The following is a 20516-nucleotide window of genomic DNA, read 5'->3' on the forward strand; positions in this document are numbered from 1 at the left end:
TCACGTCACCATAAATAAAAATCTCATCGTACTCAGCGATAGATGAAAAATTGAAAAAAATGTCATAACTCCGAAAATACGAAAAATCGCATAACATACATGGGGGTGATTCGGATAGCTCTCTAGGTCCTCTACCTCCCAGCTTCCGTTCATCACTACTTTTTGGGACACCCTGTATATTTATCGCGTTTCAAGGTTTCATAAATTATAATAATTTCTTTTCCAATGTTATGTTATCTCTATGTGTCTATCGGTTATCTTTCCTACTATATTTTATACTTATAAAATTATGTAATTTGGTCCCATAGTTTTTGCTGAAAATAATCTGAAAGTACTTAATATCTACTAGTACTCTAGATGATAGCTCCCCGGCTTCGCACGGACGCAATTATGTACCTACATGTAATCTTATAGTAATTATACATTCCCGATAAAAAACCCACATCAAAATAATTGAATAACGTGTTCATTCTGTTTTTATTAAAATATCTATCATCTACAGTTCAATTTCGTTAGAGATATGTTGACAACAGATTATAATTTTGTAATAGTAGATACGAATAATGCATTATGCAACAAAATGTCGTAATAATTTGCTAATAATACACGCCTACCGACACAACATTTCAAATACGATATTTAATACCATTCCGTGCTTTTTTTTTGAATTAACATCAATGTCGCAATAACAAGCATTCTAAGGACTCTGCTAAATAGGATAGTTATTGCAAAGAATACTTATTTCTGAAGAATATATAATAACAATTTCACTTCAATTATCAATATTATTAGATGTGTTAGAATGCATAGATTGTACTCAATGTTACTTACCTCACAAAAATACGAGATAGACAATAATTTTGAATGCTAGTTATTAGGAATATTATACTGATGGATAGTCAATAATAATATGAATATGATTTATATCAATTAAATTACTTATATATAATTAACTAAATAGGCTCATTCATTAATTATTCATAATTTGTATGAAAATGTCTCGAAAGCTTGCACAGCGTTACAAGCCTACAATATGAATCTATACTAATATTATAAAGCTGAAGAGTTTGTTTGTTTGTTTGAAGGCGCTAATCTCAGGAACTACTGGTCAGTATTGAAAAATTATTTCGGTGTTAAATAGTATATTTATGAATGAAGGCTATACAGGGTGTCCCAAAAAGTAGTGATATACTGAAGCTGGGAGGTAGAGGTCCTAAAGGGCTATCCAAATCACCCCCATGCATGTTATGCGATTTTTCGTATTTTCGGAGTTATGACGTTTTTTTTATATCTATGCCTATCGCCCAGTACGATGAGATTTCTTTCTTTCAGATAGGCCAATTCATTATGGTAACATATACTATCGTTAGATCTTTGAATGGAATAAAAAAAAATAATTAAATGCCAAGAAAGATTACATTACCCAGTAGGTATGTTCACAACTTCATGGGCCCGTAAAAAAATTAAATCATATAAAAAAAGTTTTCGATTTGGCTTTTAAAAACTTGCTCTGTCTATCGGGTAGCTACCCTGAAAATTTCATTTTATTATTCAGAAGGCTTCAATCGAAAAATTGAAATTTAAATGTGGTAAGTGCAAAAATTTAATTAACATGATGATTAATAAAAACAAATTAAAACCAATAACAAGGTGTTTAAATACCAGAATTTAATTTTTTTGAATGACCCCGCTGTTGCTCAATGCAAGTGCGACATGACCGTAAAAACTTATCTCTTAAATGTCTGAATGCCCATTTATCATTTTTAATGGTTTTTTCTGCTACTATGAATTTCTGGGCTATTTCGTCCAAAATGTGGCATGCTCTCGTCTTTGCAGTATCCCCACGAGAAAAAATCAATGGGGTTTATGTCCGGGGACCGAAGTGGCCAGGCTAAAGGGCAAAGATACCCTGAAAGATCGATTGGTCGTTGCAGCCTGCGCATGCGCCGGTGACTGGCCTCCACGGTCCCTCGGTCATACTTCTTGGGACACCCTGTATATCATCACGCTAAGACCAACAGGAGCGGAGAACTGCGGGTAAAACCGTACTAGAAGTACGTCGAATAAAATAATAATATAATATAATAAAATAATGATACATTTTTAATGTAATAGATAGCGAAACTTTTTTGTTAACTGGGACTGCAAACTTCTTATTATAGGTATTTTAAGTTACATTAATTATAAATAAGATCTTAAAAATATACATTATTTACAAATTTCGCTAAAATAATTATAAATAAGATCTTAAAAATATACATTATTTACAAATTTCGCTAAAATGTACTGTTATGGATCAGTAAATGTGCCGTTTGGTTACCCGCGGGCAAAATCAAGAATATTTCTATAGCTTGTGTTATTCTGGTAATTAAATAACATCACTGCTAAGTATCATCAAAATCCGTTCAGTGGATTTCCCGTGAAAGAGGGACAAGCATACATACATCCATCCTCACAAACTTTCGCATTTGTAATATAATATATAGTAGGATAATAAATAAATGATGATTAATGTAAGGCTCGTGCATTATGCACTGTTGATTGGAATCATTTCAACATTAATCACATAGAAAAATTGTATATTTAACCATCGCAATAGCTAATTAAACATTAGACACGTTTTATTCCACAATTTGCATAGCATTTTTCTTCTAATAATAATCTGCTTAATCACTTTGCACGACTGAACAACCAACATAAATACAAATAGACTACAAGCCCGCATAGGACAAAAATATGGGTCAAATGAACCACCATGGGACATATCTAGAACGATAGCAGAGCAAAAAATAATAAGATTCATCACTATGCCGTCACTTGTAAGCTGTCCAACTGAGTGCAGATGAGAATTGAAAAGTACAGGTAGACTCGGTAAATTTTGGTCATATATTTTTGTACGGCATTCTTAACCATCGATAGATCCATTAAAAATAATAAGAAACCGCTCAGTGCCGTACAAAAATGTGGGTCCACCAAGTCGGAATTTTTATTTAATTTCCGAGAGTTACCGGGGGTAAATTTGGTCATTTGACCATGTACGGCATCTGTGTCATACTATTGCTATACTGCTTTTAATCCATTATTCCGCAACGCCGTACAAAAATCATGGGGACAAGGGGAAAAAATCGAGAGTTGTAATCCCCTCTCTTTCCCCACTCCAGGGGGTCATTTGACACAACACGAAATAAATTTATTTTTAAAGTATTTTATGCATAGATAATATTTTTTCATGTGCCGTACATTTTCGTTGGTTCAAAGGGGAAAAATCTGAAAAAGAAAAAATCCATATAACGAAATATTTGCTTTATATTTTTATAATAAAATATAAATATACATTAATATTAAGAAGCTCGAGGTGGTTAATTATCACCTTGGAAAGTCGGAGTCAGGTGGAATGGACTCCGTTAAATTGATGAACTAATAAAAAAGCTATGAACGAAAAGATGTGAATTATATGCAATCAGTCCATGAATACAGGTAAAGTCACAAGCAAATGCTAGTAATATATACATATTCAAAATATACAAGTAAAGCGCTTTCAAATGATACCAAACACTGCATATTTATCTTAACTTTATTTTTTTACTCTGTATGTTTTGTCCGCTAGAGGGCGCCACATTAGATTTTGTGAAACCCCATATAGCCTTTAGCTAGCTGGTCGTTGGTTATCCAGTGAACAATTCAGACGCTTCTAATGATATGTCATTTGTCGAATTCTGATAAGTAGTTTAGAAGTTACGAGGGAATAGATGAACATACATACATGACCTGTAAACAACCATAACCCTCCTTTTGCTTTGCCGTAGTTGGGTAAAAATATGTTAATGCCGTACTGTATCAAATGGCCATAAAGCACTCTTAAAATTGAAGCTTTCGTCGCTTTCATCAGCCTAAAAGATGTGGTCTGCACAAAAATGTACGGCATCGTTTTTTCCTAATTTATCTATGTTAATACTATTTAAAACAACGGATAAAGTGTAGAAAACTATTATATTTCATTAATCTACGATGTTTAAACTTTAACAAAATTTCTGGTTTTGCATTTCTCTATAACTTTTTTTAGAACGGTTTCTTTTGAACGGCAATACTATACAACAATTGAATTTTACAATATCATGTTAAAAAAAAAGTTCCCGTACAGGGTCAAATGACCTTACAGCTCTTTATATCAAGAATTCGATGAAATTAAGATGATTATTGGTATACATTTAAAAGAACAATTATTTTTTGACGGCATTGCTTTTAATAGTACTTTTGAGTGCTAGATAATGTTTTGGAACCGAAGCCGTACTTAGTCAAATGACCCCCTGGAGTGGGGAAAGAGAGGGGATTGCATCTCTCGATTTTTTCCCCTTGTCCCCATGATTTTTGTACGGCGTTGCGGAATAATGGATTAAAAGCAGTATAGCAATAGTATGACACAGATGCCGTACATGGTCAAATGACCAAATTTACCCCCGGTAACTCTCGGAAATTAAATAAAAATTCCGACTTGGTGGACCCACATTTTTGTACGGCACTGAGCGGTTTCTTATTATTTTTAATGGATCTATCGATGGTTAAGAATGCCGTACAAAAATATATGACCAAAATTTACCGAGTCTACCTGTACTTTTCAATTCTCATCTGCACTCAGTTGGACAGCTTACAAGTGACGGCATAGTGATGAATCTTATTATTTTTTGCTCTGCTATCGTTCTAGATATGTCCCATGGTGGTTCATTTGACCCTTTTTTTGTCCTATGCGGGCTTGTAGTCTAAAAACTTTCGCCTTATTTATTTGAGATATACAAGCATAAGAAATATATATTTTTATGTAAGTATGCATGATTAATAAATATGCATAATTATAATTGCAGAGCGCATGCGCAAGATCCACTTATGAACGAGAGTTCTTTACTTCTTTTATTTATTTTTTTTTTCTTTAATTATGAAGACAACTTTCAGTCATATATAAAATATTTTAGTATAAAAAAAATCTAATAAGTTGGAATTAAAAATTACGCAAAGCAATAAAGGCGGGGAAGGAAAATGAAATAACATACAAATTTTGCTTAAGAAATCACATGCAAGTATATTTATTTGTAATTACAAAACTTCTCTGCTGTAATGATGAATACCCGAATAAAGTATCCGCAAACTCAAGTGCAAAATCAATCTTCTACAATTGTATATACGAAATAATATAAATATATTTTTTTTTTCAACTTCATAGTGTTTTTAAATAAACCATACCGAGTATCAAATCATCGACAGCTGTAAATGCCGTACAACTTAGCGATAAACATTTCATTAAAAACCACATATTTATACAGTAAAGTAAAACTAGAATAAACCCCAAATCTTTTCCCTTATGGTAGAGATGGATTATGTTTTCCCAGCAAACATGACGATGAATAATATAATTATAGTTAGTAATTAAATATTATAGATTACTAGTTTTATTATCTATAATAATTGTAATTACACGAAACGAGTTGCATATATATTATAAAAATAACTCAAAAACAAAAACAAAAATTTACATCTAGCTCTATCAGTATAATACATAACATATTTCTAAATCTACTCATAGGTATGTGATACATTTATAATATCTCTAAATATTCACCATATAATACAGGTGCCAATGTAATTAAGCCTTACCCGTGACGGTTTGAAACATAAAAAGTTGGTAATTATCGGGTATTTATTATCCGAATGCGCCATGTCTATACTAAGTTTGATTATTTATATTCGAACCCCGATCGTCGGTTTATTCGCCGGCGCCGGAGTGCGAGCGAGATCTATTGTTAATAATACGGTTGAAAGAGAAATCTATCATGTGATCGGGTATTACATACCCGTGATCTTAAATTGTTGCGCTTTACGCTTGTTAACATTCCTAAATATTATTTAAATAAGAATATGCGAAAATTAACATGTTCCTGCGTCTCGCGCTCACATTTAGGATTTTGTTTAGAGATCGACTTAACATGGCACCAATCCGTCGGAACGGCTTACAATACATCTAACATATAGTCTCGGGATCGAACCGGCGAGACGGAAAATGTCTTCATGCAACACTAAGTTAAGGCGGCACGCGCGGTGCATTACGGGCACCGGAAAAGCGTCGAACAAAAAATAGCGTGGGGGCGCCATTGAGATATACATATGGAGATGACACCGCCTACATCATTTATGTTCCGCTCAACATACGCCATATGGCGTAACTGCACGCTCATTTTTTATTTTGTTTTAAAGCGAAACGCATCAAATATGCCTTCGTGTGTGTTACGATATTGCACAAATAATACGGAAAAGTGCAAAGGAATAACTTTTATCGGTAAGTACCTAACTAGATAATAATTTTTAAAACTTAGAGCAAAAAAATGGCGCACAGATTTTGTTCGTGGTGTCTCCTCCATATGTAGTAATATTATCTCAATGGGGGGCGCCGCCTTGTGAGCCGGAGGGGCGGGGCCGCTCACTCCGAGTCGACGTAGTCCAGTACGGAGAAGTCGACGAACTTGTCAGACCTTAACCGTCACGGGCGCGTTCGGCACAGGTTGCGCACGGTCTCGACGTACTCCTTGTTGTGCGCCAGCACGGTCTCGTGCACGCGCGGCGGCAGCTGGTCCAGCGCGGGCGCGGCGCCCTCCTCCACGTCGGCGCGCCGGTAGAACAGGATGTACGGCGTGCTGGCGCGGTTCAGCTTGCTCAGCTCCATCTCGTCCGCGACCGTCACCACGTCGTCGTTGTACATGAACCACTGGTCGCGGTCCTTGGCCAGCGTGTAGTAGTGGCCCGAGTCGAGCGTGGTGCCCGCGTGGATCACGGCCGCGAACAGCACGTACGACGAGTGGTCCTGCTGCGAGCGCACCGTCGGCAGCGTGATCGTCGTGTTGTGCAGCACCGACAGCATCAGCTTCGTCTGCACCTGCAGCTTCGCGTTGAACCTGCCGATGCGCCGACTGTGTTCAACTTCAATTCATATAGCAAACTTTCTATGGTCTAAGTTTTGAAGAGATTGATTAATGAAATATTTATAATGACTATTAGTAATAGTTTTTTTTTATTGTAATCACCTCATTTATTTTCCAATATCGATTACGCCTCATCATTAAATCCGAAATAAAATGAATGTAAATTTATCTAACTAAAAAAAAACCTTTTTTAATCTCCTAACCCAAAACCGAACAACTCACTTGAAGTTCTTCAACACCAGTATCAGATACTTGGGCGTCGTTTCGATGATGACGCTGCGCTCGGCGTCGCGCAGCCCGCCGCAGTCGTTGCACTCGTACTGGTTGTCACCGGTGAGGCTCTCCTTGGAGCAGTAGTACTCGAGCAGGCTCTGCACGCTGTGCTGCCAGCCCTCCGGCTTCTCGGGGAAGGCGAGCTGCAAGTCGCGGAACACGTCGCGCGAGAGCGACGACGAGCGGCACTGCACGCACTCGATGCGCGTCAGCAGCACGCCGCCGAACATCGAGTCGACGAACGAGTCGCGCTTCAGGAACACCGTCTCGTTCATGCGGAACCGCTTCCTCTGCAAGCCCATCGCCCCATCGCCGTCCCCGGGGCGCTTCAGCGCGCTCGAGCACGAGCCCGCTGTAAAACCACACACGGTTACTATACAATCAAACATCTAAACAAAATATGCACAAAATTCGAATCGAATTATAAAAATAACTTTTGTTGAGGAATTAAAGATTTTCATCACGCAGCGGTCACGTGGAGACGCTCGCTGCAAATTGTGCGAAATATTATAATAAAAAAATCGAGTTTAAAATCCGTTAAAATCTTTAATTTCTATAAATGTATAATACTCGCGTAAAATCAAACACAAGAATAAATTTGTATTAATTGGTCCGTAACGAAATCAAGTTCAGGAAAACCTACCGGCGGTGCTGCTGCCGGGCCGGGGCGAGCAGGAGCGACGAGAGCGATTCGGTTCCGAATGCTCTTCGCTATAAAAGAAAATGTTTATTTAATTCATTGAAGTGTATAGAAATACGGCATAGAATTAAAATACATCTAGTTGAATATCATAGCAATTCATCAAACATTTCTATGTTTTATAAATGTAATGTATAGAAGTCAAACATAATATGTAGCAGTTAATTAACTAATTACCTGTAGTGACAAGACGGCAAAGCCTGGGCGTGCGGGTGGATGAAGCGAAAACGGTTCGCATTCAACACCGCCGGGCGCGTGTAGTCGAAGTTCCGATCGGAGCTGTGCTCGTAAGATTGCAACAACTCGAACAGGTATCTGGAAATATATTACCTCCAATTCAATACGCTTCAAGCTTATCCTCGTAAGAATCACTGAGCTTGAATAACTAACAAGTTTGTGAGACTCGTCGTTATATTTTATATTTATTTGAACGCAATATCGGATTTTTATTTACATTGGAAATGTAAAGTTCGAAGAATATTATCTTGATATAAAGATTTTTCTATCTAGGTAGTATTCTTCGAACTCTTCGAACCTAGATAGAAAAATGTTTATATCTAAGTAGTATTCTGCGAACTCAATCGGTATAATAATACCTACAAAGTAAATAAACATGAACATAATAGTAGTAGAGCTAAGGCTATTAAAACACATTTTTAACAGATATAAGAGGTATCATATTGCTCTCATCTATAACTAAAATAGCTGAAAGAAATCTACTAATATTCGATATCAAAAAGTTTTAATAGTTGTCAAGAAATTTAATCCACCTAAGAGTATTTAATAATTGAATCCTCCATATTCAATTTCTTTGAAATTTTTCACAGCCATTTCTTCTTTCCGTTGCTTTATTCACTAATCAAGAAAAACTACAAATAACAAAAAATCTACACTTCGGGCACTTCAACCGTTGAAATATAAGTACCACAAAGCGATGCCGGGTCAGATTGCTTGTATGAAATTAATATTATCTCCATTTATTTATAACTTCGAAAAGAGCCATATTAGTTTTCTTTTTTCCCTTGTAAAACGCTTGTTAATTTTCTTTGTTTTATTGGGTATTTCCAGACATTTTGAAAATATAAAATACGTTGCAAACGCTGGACGAAACAGTTTATTATTTCTCACCGGAAATTCGCTACGGGCTGTAAACATTCTTAGAATTCCCTTTATTCTAGAGATATATACCTATATATAATAAGAAAAACAAGCTTCCTTTCAAGGAAAATCTTCACTTAGCTACGCCTACTTACAATTTACGCGCAATAATGAGTTACACGAAAAATAAATATGTATATCAGATATATTTAGAAAATAATTGCTATGAGTATTTATATTGATTTTAGACTTACGGCAATTATTTGAAAAAATAATTGCTATAAGTATGTTGATCATAAGATTATATCAATTATTTTCATAAAAATGTAAAAAATAATATTTCAGACGATATTTTTTGGAGGATGCTTTATTACAAAAGTAGAATACTTAATATGATGAAAAATTACGACTTCGGTCAGGCACGTGTATCTAGGATACTATTCTACAGAAAAATAAACATTCAACAGTAACAGCTAACATTTTGAAGAAAAAAATATACTTTTAAGTAATATTCAGACTGGTAGTAATTAAGAAATTGACAGCTAAAATTGTCTAATCTGTAGAACGACTGGTATTCTATATTTTTTTTAATTAAATGAGAATGTAATATTCTATAAAAAAACAGTATAAGCTTACTCACATAATTTGGTATCAAAGTTTTAAAGTGCAATTTCGTAATTATGAAATACCGATCGATAGTACTCGTATACCGTCCAATCAAGTAAATTGTATAATAGGATTAAAAGATGTACCCTAAAGCATTCCAAATTATATTTTCATACCGTAAATTTTATGTTGAAATTTCAAACATTACCTAAATAAATATCTAGTTTAAATCTACTTTATAAAAATAAGTCGGGTTTTCCTTCCTGACACTATAACTCCAGAACGCACGAACCTATTTCCACGGTTTTACATTCGTTGGAAAGGTCTCGGGCTCCGTGAGGTTTATAGCAAAGAAAGGTGTCTCTGGTGGCGAAACGGAGTTCGCCGGGTTTGCTAGTCTCTTATGAAAAGGCCTTCGTATTATTCACGTGGGCCTGCATATGTAGGTATCCGATAACAAAAGCTATTATAGAAGTTTTATTAACTTCCACGTTTGAAAACTCAGAAAATGCTCCGGCAGGTATGGGACGAAAAGCAAAAACTAATAATTGAATCATTGGCGTAAAATCGATAACTGTAGCAAGTCTAGAAAATCCGATATAAAGCGCGATCCAGTATTGAATATTAGTCACGCTTCGTTAGGCTTTGAAAATGGTGAAGATTCAATTAAAACACCATTCATACAAGTACTGTAGTGAAAAAAAAAGGTTTCAATTAACATCGCGATGATGCTTACATTTTATTATGTAGACATGTTAATCACAACAAACATTCAAACGGAAACAAACTCAAAGCAAGCATCGTCAAAGTATATTGCAACCGTTTCCAATATCGGTCAATTAGGGAAAGCTGGCATGTTCACAGTACTCACACTTATGCAATTTCACTTACAGTATGTTCAAAAATAAATGCGACTCTAGTTTCATTTTAGACTTGAATTGTAAAATGGGTGCATTGTAGATATATATATGCAAATATAATTACTTATGAAAGCTCTCATAATTTACCTGTAAAATTATAATTTAAAAGTAAATCAATTGATGAAGTTAATTATTTATTCTAATAATAATCAATTGGATAAAAGTATTAATAATCATTCAATTATCAAATAATAATTAAATTCCTGACTTTGGTCGAGTAAAGATATCTAAGAAATATTATATTTGTAGTAAGTACGTAATACCTACCAATACGCGCTAACAAATATGTGTTACATGTTTATTGTATAATTTTCACACTATTGGTTTTAAACTCAAACTCAAACATTTATACAATTAGACTTCTTCTAGAAGCACTTTTGAATCGTCATAACAGTTTAACAGTTTTAACATTTACCACCAATTCAGAAAGCAGTATCTATAGAGAAGAAGAAGAATCTATTTAATCATAATCGTAATCTTCTACTTCACTGTAACTTTCATCGCTCGAAGAACTCGATGTTTCGTTGTCGGAATTTCTTAATGTTATTATAAATGAGTCAGTGTAATTATCTACTTTTGGTTCTAATTGAATATATTTTTCCTCATGTTCTCGCGTCTTTCTCCAAACGTCACTAAACATATCCAGACTAATAGCATTTGCTTCCTTTCTAAATAATTCTTACACAGTTTTCAAGTTAAAGTTCACATTTTGTGATGCTACTTTCCCTTTAATTATGCCCCATAGTAACTCTATTGGGTTGAGTTCTGGATGGTATGGTGGAAGGCGCAATACACTATGTCCATGATCTTTGAGGATTGCATCAAGTAGGTAAAAATTGTGTATAGTTTGGCTTATTTTTTTTAATAATGTGATAACTCTGATTATTAATTAGTAATTTGATTTTTGAAAAAAAAATGCCGATTTTAGTCAAAATTTATATTTTTCTAACAAGATCCTTATCATCCAAATTTCCACCTTGGTGAGTAAAATTGACATTTCTAATGAAAGTGAACAAAAAATTAAATGATTTTATTAAATACTGTAAAATAGTCTATAATTCTTCCATTTACTGTATCACAAAATTCTTCATAGATTTTTAGATATTCGTACTACACCAATTACATCACCCTGTATTTATAAACGATTGCAAAATATGACACATACATAGGCCGGGAGATACTGACACAAAATTTCGGGTCATTTGTAACAGAATGGCGGTTCTACAGAGGTCTTATTACGCAATGACTAAAAGAAAAATGATGGTCACAACTCAGAACGCTGGTACCGGCGGACTAGTCGCGTGGGTGGCGAGAAAAAAAAAATCAAAAATTTGCAGATTTTCCGCGGTATGGCGACCATTTGGAATCGTCCGAAAAGTATGGCATGGCGATTTTAGTAAATGGCTGCACGACGATGGTTACCTGTGCAAAAGTGAGCCCGGTACAAATGGTTGAATTGTTTTTTTTAAATCAACGCATTCACGTCGGTATGGCGGACTGTAAGTCACATCGTAACTGTATGGCATGACACTACCGCCTACATCTTTTTTAAGGGCTATCGGTAAATTCTAAAATTTTTGTGTTACAAATCGTTGGACTTTCGCTATTTATCCGACGAGTGTGACTAACGCCCACGCGACTAGTCCGCCGGTACCAGCGTTCTGACCATCATTTTTATTTTTGTCATTGCGTACTAAGACCCCTCTAGACCGCCATCCTGTTACAAATGACCCGAAATTTTGTGTCAGTATCTCCCGGCCTAACATGTGCAATGTGTAAATGTGTTGACGTTCCAGCTCTTCTTAATATACCTATACTAGTTTAAAATTGCGCACATCAAAAGTTAACCTATATGTCAGCTAATAACTGTGACCGTTCATACTGATTCACCGTACACTGTTGGTTTAGTGGGCCCAGCTACAGCCCGGCAAAAACTGAATGCTGCTCTTGTTGGAACATTTTGTTTGACTGTAAACCGTAATAAAGTAATACAAAACTGTATACAAGTACTTCACTATACAAGAAAATAAATAGCGGTCAAAAATGTGATTGAATGCGACCTGCTAATTGAATTGTAACTGCAACGAGTCTGCGATTGATTGATTACGATCAAACAATTCATTTCTAACAAACAACAGAAAAAAACTGATCCAGGAGAAAATTTTACCCATTAGGTAATATTCGTTGGAAATGTCTTCAAAAATCTGTCATTTCATTGTTAATTTGATGAGTTTTAGGAAACTAATATTTTAAGTCGTGATGGTATGGTCAAACTCGTGGCAAGCCACCTGTCAAGCAGCCCGGCAAGTAGTCCAGCAAGCAGCCCGTGTGTTTACGTGGGCTATGCACAATATTCACATGCTCGCGAGCATGACAGTCAGTACAAACATGGGTGACGATCTGCCCCCCTATGCAAGTGGCTTTCTGTTAGCGTAGCGTTCAATAGAATAGACTACGAATGTATGAGATTGACGTAGACTGTAGATAAACGTATCTACAGCTTACGTCAATCTCATACATTCGTAGTCTATTCTATTGAACGCTACGATAACAGAAAGCCACTTGCATAGGGGGGCTGGACGTACAACTTGAGAGTGCAACCGAACGTGTGAACTGGCGCACAAGCACAAACACATTCAGCCTTTGATGTTAGTCAAAAAACCGACAGTCCCGATCGGCGTCAACCGCGAGTACAAACACGGGCGCATGCACAAACAGCATGTTTACATGCTTTTGCCCGTGCTTCTGCTAGTTGAATGTCATTATTGGCAATACAAACGTAGTCACACGATCTGCATTTTTAAGTTTATAATTTATAGTAGGAAATAAAAATGATAATGTTGTGTCTGAATAAAACCGATGTACATTCGAAATATTTGTGACAGAAATCCATCCATTTTATAAATAACTTTGTTAAGCTTTCGACGCACAATTTTAGGTTTTCAATCCCCTTCAATGGAATAGCGAAATGCGGTGACGTTTATTGACATCCGCACGAGCAACTTTGTCTCCGCAACTATTTTGTCTCTCCGCCCATGGGCTAGTATGAAAGTGCGCGCAGGTAGCGACGCAACTCCCCATACAATTGATGGGAGAGACAAAATAGTTCAAAATAGCTCTTAAAATTCATTTGATACCTCAGAATTTATAATCGATTCAACCGACCACCGGATGACAATCGCTTTTTAGCATATTATTATCTTTTTGGCGGATTCTTACTTTAATTTTAAATGTTATTGGCAAAAAAAATAATTTTCATAATATATTATATTTGTACACTTTATGGCCTTTCTGCATCAAAATAAAAAAATGCTCACAAAATTACATCCTTAAATTTTATTATAAAAAATCACGGATGCATCTGTAAATTGAATCAAATAGGACCGAAAGCAACGAAACCGAGCTGCTTCTTTGAGGACTCCTTATCCTTTCGTCTATCATTAAACCAGTGTCAAAATAACGAAGCTAAAAAGATTCGTTATTCCAAATTTATCCGCCTTAGATGGAGTTCAGTAAATAATACCTATAAACTATTTAAAGATTTTATCACACAAAAATTGATGCAAACAATCATTAAATTAAAAACCAAGACTAACTTGTACGTTTATGTTATAAAATTACAGCCTCATCATAATCGCGAAGTTATAACTTATTTGAACGTCTTTCTGCCCGCTCAGCTTTCCATTTGATTGTATTATGCAACTCAAACACCGTTTTATGTACTCGCGGTCTGCTTAACAAATGTGCTGCGAAATAAGAAAGACAAATCCACTATCGCAAACTTAGATCAAAGCTAAATGTTCATTAAAGTTTGAATGTATTACGCCCATGTAAATCTGAAATGTGCTGCACCGATATTTAGCCCAGGGCTACATTAGGGAAAACTGTTTAATGACAGTCTCTGAATGTTCATACGAATCCACTCTGTGAATTGCTGTCTAATCGAAATTTTATTACTAAAGGCCCGGGAAAAGATAATACCTCTGTAAGGTTTATGAAATCGAAAGAAGATAAAAAAACTTTATGAACTACAACTCGAATTGTGAGTGCTCGAATGCACGGCTCAAACAATAGGTAGAAATATGATTGTGACGCGAATATTACAAAATGCCGACAGATCCGATCATCAGAATAAAGTGAATATCGGAAATGTTTTGTGTGAAAATATTGTTCCGCTGTGAATCAAAGTGCAAAATTTTAATTTTAATGCTCGCTTATGGCTTTCTTTTCTATTTTGTGCATTTCAATTTCTATTGTCTCACGATTCGAGACTTATTTTTCAATGAAGTTATGTATTTACAATTGAATTGAAGAATTTAAGCGTCTCTGTTTATTATTTATTATAAAGGAAAGTACAGACCAGTTATTTTAATTGATATTATCTCAGTCAATTGTTGTTCCAGAACGTGAATCGTGAATACCCAATGTAATATCTATTTTAACATTTTCACGTCAATTGTGTATGGCTCCAACTTTATGGATGCACGACTGCAACTTAGTCAATATTCCGCTACAAATGTTTATTTTGGAAGGGTCTTTATTATGTCCTAAATACACTGTAATTTATTTGATTGAAAATATGATTGTGCCGCGAATATTACAAAATGCCGACAGATCCGATCATCAGAAAAAAGTGAATATCGGAAATGTTTTGTGTGAAAATATTGCTCCGCTGTGAATCAAAGTGCAAAATTTTAATTTTAATGCTCGCTTATGGCTTTCTTTCATTCATTTTTGATGTGAAAACTTCTTTAGCGGCGTTGAGCACTTTTTCTGTCAGGACACGTGACCTAATCGAAAAAGCGTAAGAAGGATACCATTCCAAAATATCAAACATGCTCAACGTTAATAATCAAGTTTTCACTTCTGCCGGCACTCCCAGAGTGCAACCCGTCTTTTTTTTTTTACTTTAATTTCTCCACGGGTGTGCATATGCTTAGTGCACCAATCCCACTTTGCGTCTTTTTGATGTATTTCATCGAAAGGGGCTAAGACTTAAGAAAAGCTAGGAATAATCTTTCTAAAATATCTCGCGAACCTTAACGTTCTTTTGACAAATTCATTAAATCCGTGATTCAAAATTATTGTCCGCAAAAACAAATATTATTATTTTACATTATATATTTTAATTTAAATTCACTAATATTTTGAGTCCCATTGTTATCCATAATCTAACGACATCCGGCTCTAGTAAAAACATCTCAACCTGTAACTTTATCCCAGGAAGTACTCGAGAGTCTACAATAACCAAAGTTCATATAATTTGCATCATTAACAGTTATGGGTAATGCTGCGTACGGGCGAATTGTTCATACAGTGCCAATTCCTGTTACGCGTGTGTATACAAATTCTAGAGGCCGTCATGTTATCAGCTATCCTTTTACAAAGGAAAAAAAACAATCGGACCCGCTGTAAATAAGGCACTTGAAATTAACGCCGGCAATGTCTATGACTGGGTATCGTGCTGTAAACACACATTAACGGGGGTATGCGTGCCGCCCGTTGCTTAGAAAAACAAACCTCTTCTATGAGACCAAATTTATAACAATAAGTGCGTTATTGTACTATTTCTTAAATTTTGAGCGGGCCTTTGCTATTCTTATCGATTAAACTAATTGATTTTGTTTCTTAGGCGAGATTTACAGTCACGTTTGTGAACACACAGTTATAGCAAACAATTTGCAACATGCGACGCTTTGAATGATTTGTGCCAAAATGCCAAGATCCACAAAATCAATGCGTGTTTCATAATAAATCAGATCATACCTGGTCATCTGCAATACCTTCTACCACGGATTTACTATATTCGTGTAGCTATATTCCGTTCGTAGCCGGTCGATTAGCTCTAACTTTGTAGTGGAGCACTCGATGTATGTTGAGTCTCGATCACGTTTTTACCATACCATATCTCGAAAAAGTCATTTCCTCTCGCTTCTTATAGTTCTGATTTTGAATATAACCGAGTTTCAGTAGGACATGTAAAAATTGTAGAAACAAACTCAACCTATAGTAACTACTAAAACTAGACGAATTTTATGTCAGAAACAATAAGAATGCGACGTTAAAACTTTTAGATATATATAAATGCATCCCCTTTTCAGCTTAAATAAATAAGGATTTTAATCTTTGTTAATATTATTATATCAATAATTTACACAAAATACACCAGAAAGAGACTATAAGTCGATTTCACGTTATTATTTCAAAGGCATAGACAAAGGGTATAAAACTGTAAAATGTTTCTGCACAGTAATTAAGTTTATTTTTGTACTAGATTTCCGCCCGCGGCTTCGCCCGCGTTTTCAAAGGAAAACCCGCATAGTTCCCGTTCCCGTGGGATTTCCGGGATAAAACCTATCCTATGTGTTAATCCAAGTTACCCTCTATATGTGTGCTAAATTTCATTGTAATCGGTTCAGTAGTTTTTACGTGAAAGAGTAACAAACATCCATACATCCATACCTACTTACAAACTTTCGCCTTTATAATAATATTAAGATTAAGATAACAAAGCTGTGTCATTGTAATATGTTTCGAATTTAATGAAGGAATCACAATAAAATTCAATGTAGGTTTAACATTATCGCATACGGAATGATTTTGGCCATTTGGTAGAGGATTTGAGGGTTCAGTAGTTTCAACGAAATTCGACAGTATTACGCTTCTGTTTGATGGCTATCTTCTGTGCGAGGATTTCCCTGATGAGAGTCGGCCCATTCATAACATAATAGAAACGCACGCGGGGCATGGATAAAAGCGATTCATTAATGCCGAAGCTCGTTTCGCGTGATACAAACGCGGACTTTATCAATACATGGCATTTCACACGCGCCGACGGATTGTTCATAATGCCCAATACCTTGTATTTGTCAAAGATCAAAGACAACAATAGTTCGACATGGCTAATCAAGCCCAGTGGGAAAATAGAAATATAACAGCTCGCTCTGCTTGTTTCGCGCATACGTAATGTTCAATTTTGGCTTGGTTTCTGCATTAACTGATTAATTTTTAGATATATCAGCGAATACGTATGTATACATAAGTTGACTTATTATATCAAACATAACTTCAAAAGATCGTAACGATAATCATAAGTTAAATAATTAAATTACAACAGAAATCATGTCTTAATTCTTATCGATTTACCCAGGTAACAATACAACATTGCACTCAAATATGTGAATTACCTTTAGCTTTTCTAACCTTACTAAACTTGAACAATGACGTGAGATTAAAATTTTCCAGTCCTATTATAGTATGGGACATCTCGTTTCTTTATGGACAAGAAGATCATGCGTCTTTCTCGTTCCAAATATTTCTCTTTACTTAAATACCACCGAGAATCGAACCCAGCAGCAGTAAACTCACGTATACAACTATTCTAAAGAGGCCATCAAGAGCAATAACTAAGCACTAAGAAATCATTTAGTTTTTATAACATTTTTTTTAGGGAGTTGTAACTCGAACCCCCCTCTTGTACGCCAACCTGTTACCTAGTTCGATAAAATTGCCCTTCCATCACGAAAATACTATCTTACCCCAAAACCTCGTTCGAGTTTAGCGCAGTTCAGCATCCGCGAACGGAACTCCAATTTTAAAATTCGCCTAAAACCCATTGAGGTATTACTATAGAGAGGACACCACGAACAAAATCTGTGCAACTAGGGCGGCGAAGCGGGCCGGCTAGTGAGTCATACACTTTGTCGATATTCTGCCTCTTATACTTATAAATTAAAACCAATCAATCTAACAAATAAATATTGTTTATCTTATTAAAAAAATATGAATAAAATCATCAATTAAAACCAATCAATTTAACAAAAAAAATGGTTTGAGAATTGAGACGATTGACTATAACTCGTGTTACAAATAGTTTAGTAGAGATGCCCTCTCTAGTACGTAGTACATGGTAACCCAATGCTAAAACCCTGTAAAATCCAGCAACTCACCCCAAAAACTCCGAGCTGTCGTGCTGGTTGTCCCTCGTGAAGAACGGCGGCTTCACCACCGAGAAGAACTCGCCCGGGTTCAGCTTCGTAGTGATCGAGTGCATCATCTTAGCGAACAGCACGCCCATCTTCGACCAGTACGGCACTGCGTTCATGTTGAGCACCACGTGGGTGCTGAACCTGTTGAAGACAAACGTGCTGTTACCGATCGATATTGACAAACAAAAATCTGGATTTCAAACTCAAACATTTATTTATTCAATTAGACTTCTTCTAGAAGCACTTTTGAAACGTCATTAGGTACATATTTTTAACATTTACCACCGATTCGGAAAGCAGTATCTACGGAGAAGAATCGGCAAGAAACTCCATAGTTGCTTTTTTTAATCATGTCAGTTTTACAATTTTACAAATTACATATATAACATCATATATTATAGTAGTTATAGTTATAGTTATATATTCTTTATTGCACACAAATTTTTAATTTTACAATACAAGGATATCAGAAGCAATTGGCGGCTTTATTGCTAAACAGCAATTTCTTCCAAGCGACCAGTACCGAGCATGAAATATACAGTTGTAAAAATGGGAAGATAGTGTACACATAAAAAGCAAATAAATTAATAAAAAAAAACATACAAATCAAAATAAACGAAAGGAAAAAAAAAAAAACAACCAATATCAAAACATTAAAAATAAAACACAAAAATAAAAACAGCACAGAAAATTAGCAGGTTTGCAAATAATGATTCTTTACCATATTTTTAAAAGACTCAAGCGATTGAGCTTTCCTAATGCTGGTGGGTAGATCATTCCAAAGTTGCACAGCTTTAACAGTAAAAGAAGCGTTATAAAATTTAGTTGAGTGAACAGGAACACTTAGCATTAGGTTATCATTAGATCGTAGGTTCAAACTCCTGGCAGATAAAAATTCAAAGTTATCTTTTAAATAGCAAGGAATACGAGGATCAAATAGTATGCAGTACAGGAGCGAGAGGACATGAGCATTGCGGCGGTGGCGGATGGGTAGCCATTTAAGCTGCTTCCGAAATGCTGAGACATGGTCAAATTTTCTCAACCCAAAAACAAAACGCAGGGCAAGGTTCTGCAAACGTTCGATTTTATCGAGTTGCTCCTGGGTTAGGTTGGAAAAACACACGTCAGCATAGTCCAGAATGGGCAGCATTAAGGTCTGAGCAAGCATAACTTTGGTGGGAATAGGCAAAAAATTGCGCAGCCTTCTTAAACTAGATGCTGTCCAAAATATTTTTTACTGATGTTTTTTAACTGCACTGACCATGACAGAGTTTCGTCCATATATAAGCCCAAGTTCTTAACCGATTTTCGGTAAGGCACGACGACGCCATCAATATAGGTGGTAAGGTAGTCCAGTTGATTCTAGCCACCAGACTCTGACTACCAATAATGATGGCTTGTGATTTTAATGGGTTTAATTTGAGACCATGGGATACACTCCAATCATACACCTTGTTTAGATTGTTGTTTATATCATTAATGGCGGTGTTAATATCAGCTAAAGGCGACTGTGTATATATTTGAAGGTCGTCTGCATAAAGATGATAAAGGGAAGTTAGATGAGGAGTTAAAAAATTAATAAATACAGCAAACAGAATTGGAGAGAGCACGCCACCTTGTGGCACGCCAGCAGATATGTTGCGCCAGGTTGAAAAAGAATTATCAACAAGAATACGTTGCTGGCGGCCAGCCAAGTAACTCTGAAACCATCCAAGAACACTGGGAGATAGGTTTATGGAACGAAGCATGCCTAACAATATATCAAAATCCACTGTATTGAAGGCATTACTAAAATCTAAAAGTATAAGAACTGTGAGCATCCTGTTGTCCATACCCCAGCGTATGTCATCTGTGATTTTAAGAAGAGCAGTAGTCGTACTATGACCGGGGCGGAAACCGGATTGAAAGGGATCGAGGAGGGAATTTTTATTAAGAAAGAGACTGAGCTGTTGTTGGATAAGGCGTT

The 20516-nt window shown here is 35.8% G+C and overlaps 1 protein-coding gene across 4 annotated transcripts in view; it reads right to left on the reverse strand.

Annotated features, from left to right (window-relative positions):
- Positions 1-5048: 5048 nt before the first annotated feature.
- Positions 5049-20516, reverse strand: part of DUBAI (Deubiquitinating apoptotic inhibitor) — a 53890-nt gene continuing 38422 nt past the window's right edge. For all 4 annotated transcript variants that reach the window (XM_090104779.1, XM_090104763.1, XM_090104773.1 and 1 more), the window contains 5 exons: positions 18512-18691; positions 8116-8253; positions 7882-7949; positions 7188-7590; positions 5049-6938 (listed from right to left, as the gene is read on the reverse strand). In XM_090104779.1, coding sequence (XP_089960905.1) covers positions 6527-6938; positions 7188-7590; positions 7882-7949; positions 8116-8253; positions 18512-18691 — 1201 coding nt within the window. In that variant the 3' untranslated portion in view covers positions 5049-6526. The remainder of the gene's footprint in view (positions 6939-7187; positions 7591-7881; positions 7950-8115; positions 8254-18511; positions 18692-20516) is intronic.

Source organism: Colias eurytheme, chromosome 1 (genome assembly GCF_061535395.1).
Source record: "Colias eurytheme isolate Ceu_HAF_F1 chromosome 1, ilColEury1 Martin Lab GWU primary, whole genome shotgun sequence".
Taxonomy (NCBI): domain Eukaryota; kingdom Metazoa; phylum Arthropoda; class Insecta; order Lepidoptera; family Pieridae; genus Colias; species Colias eurytheme.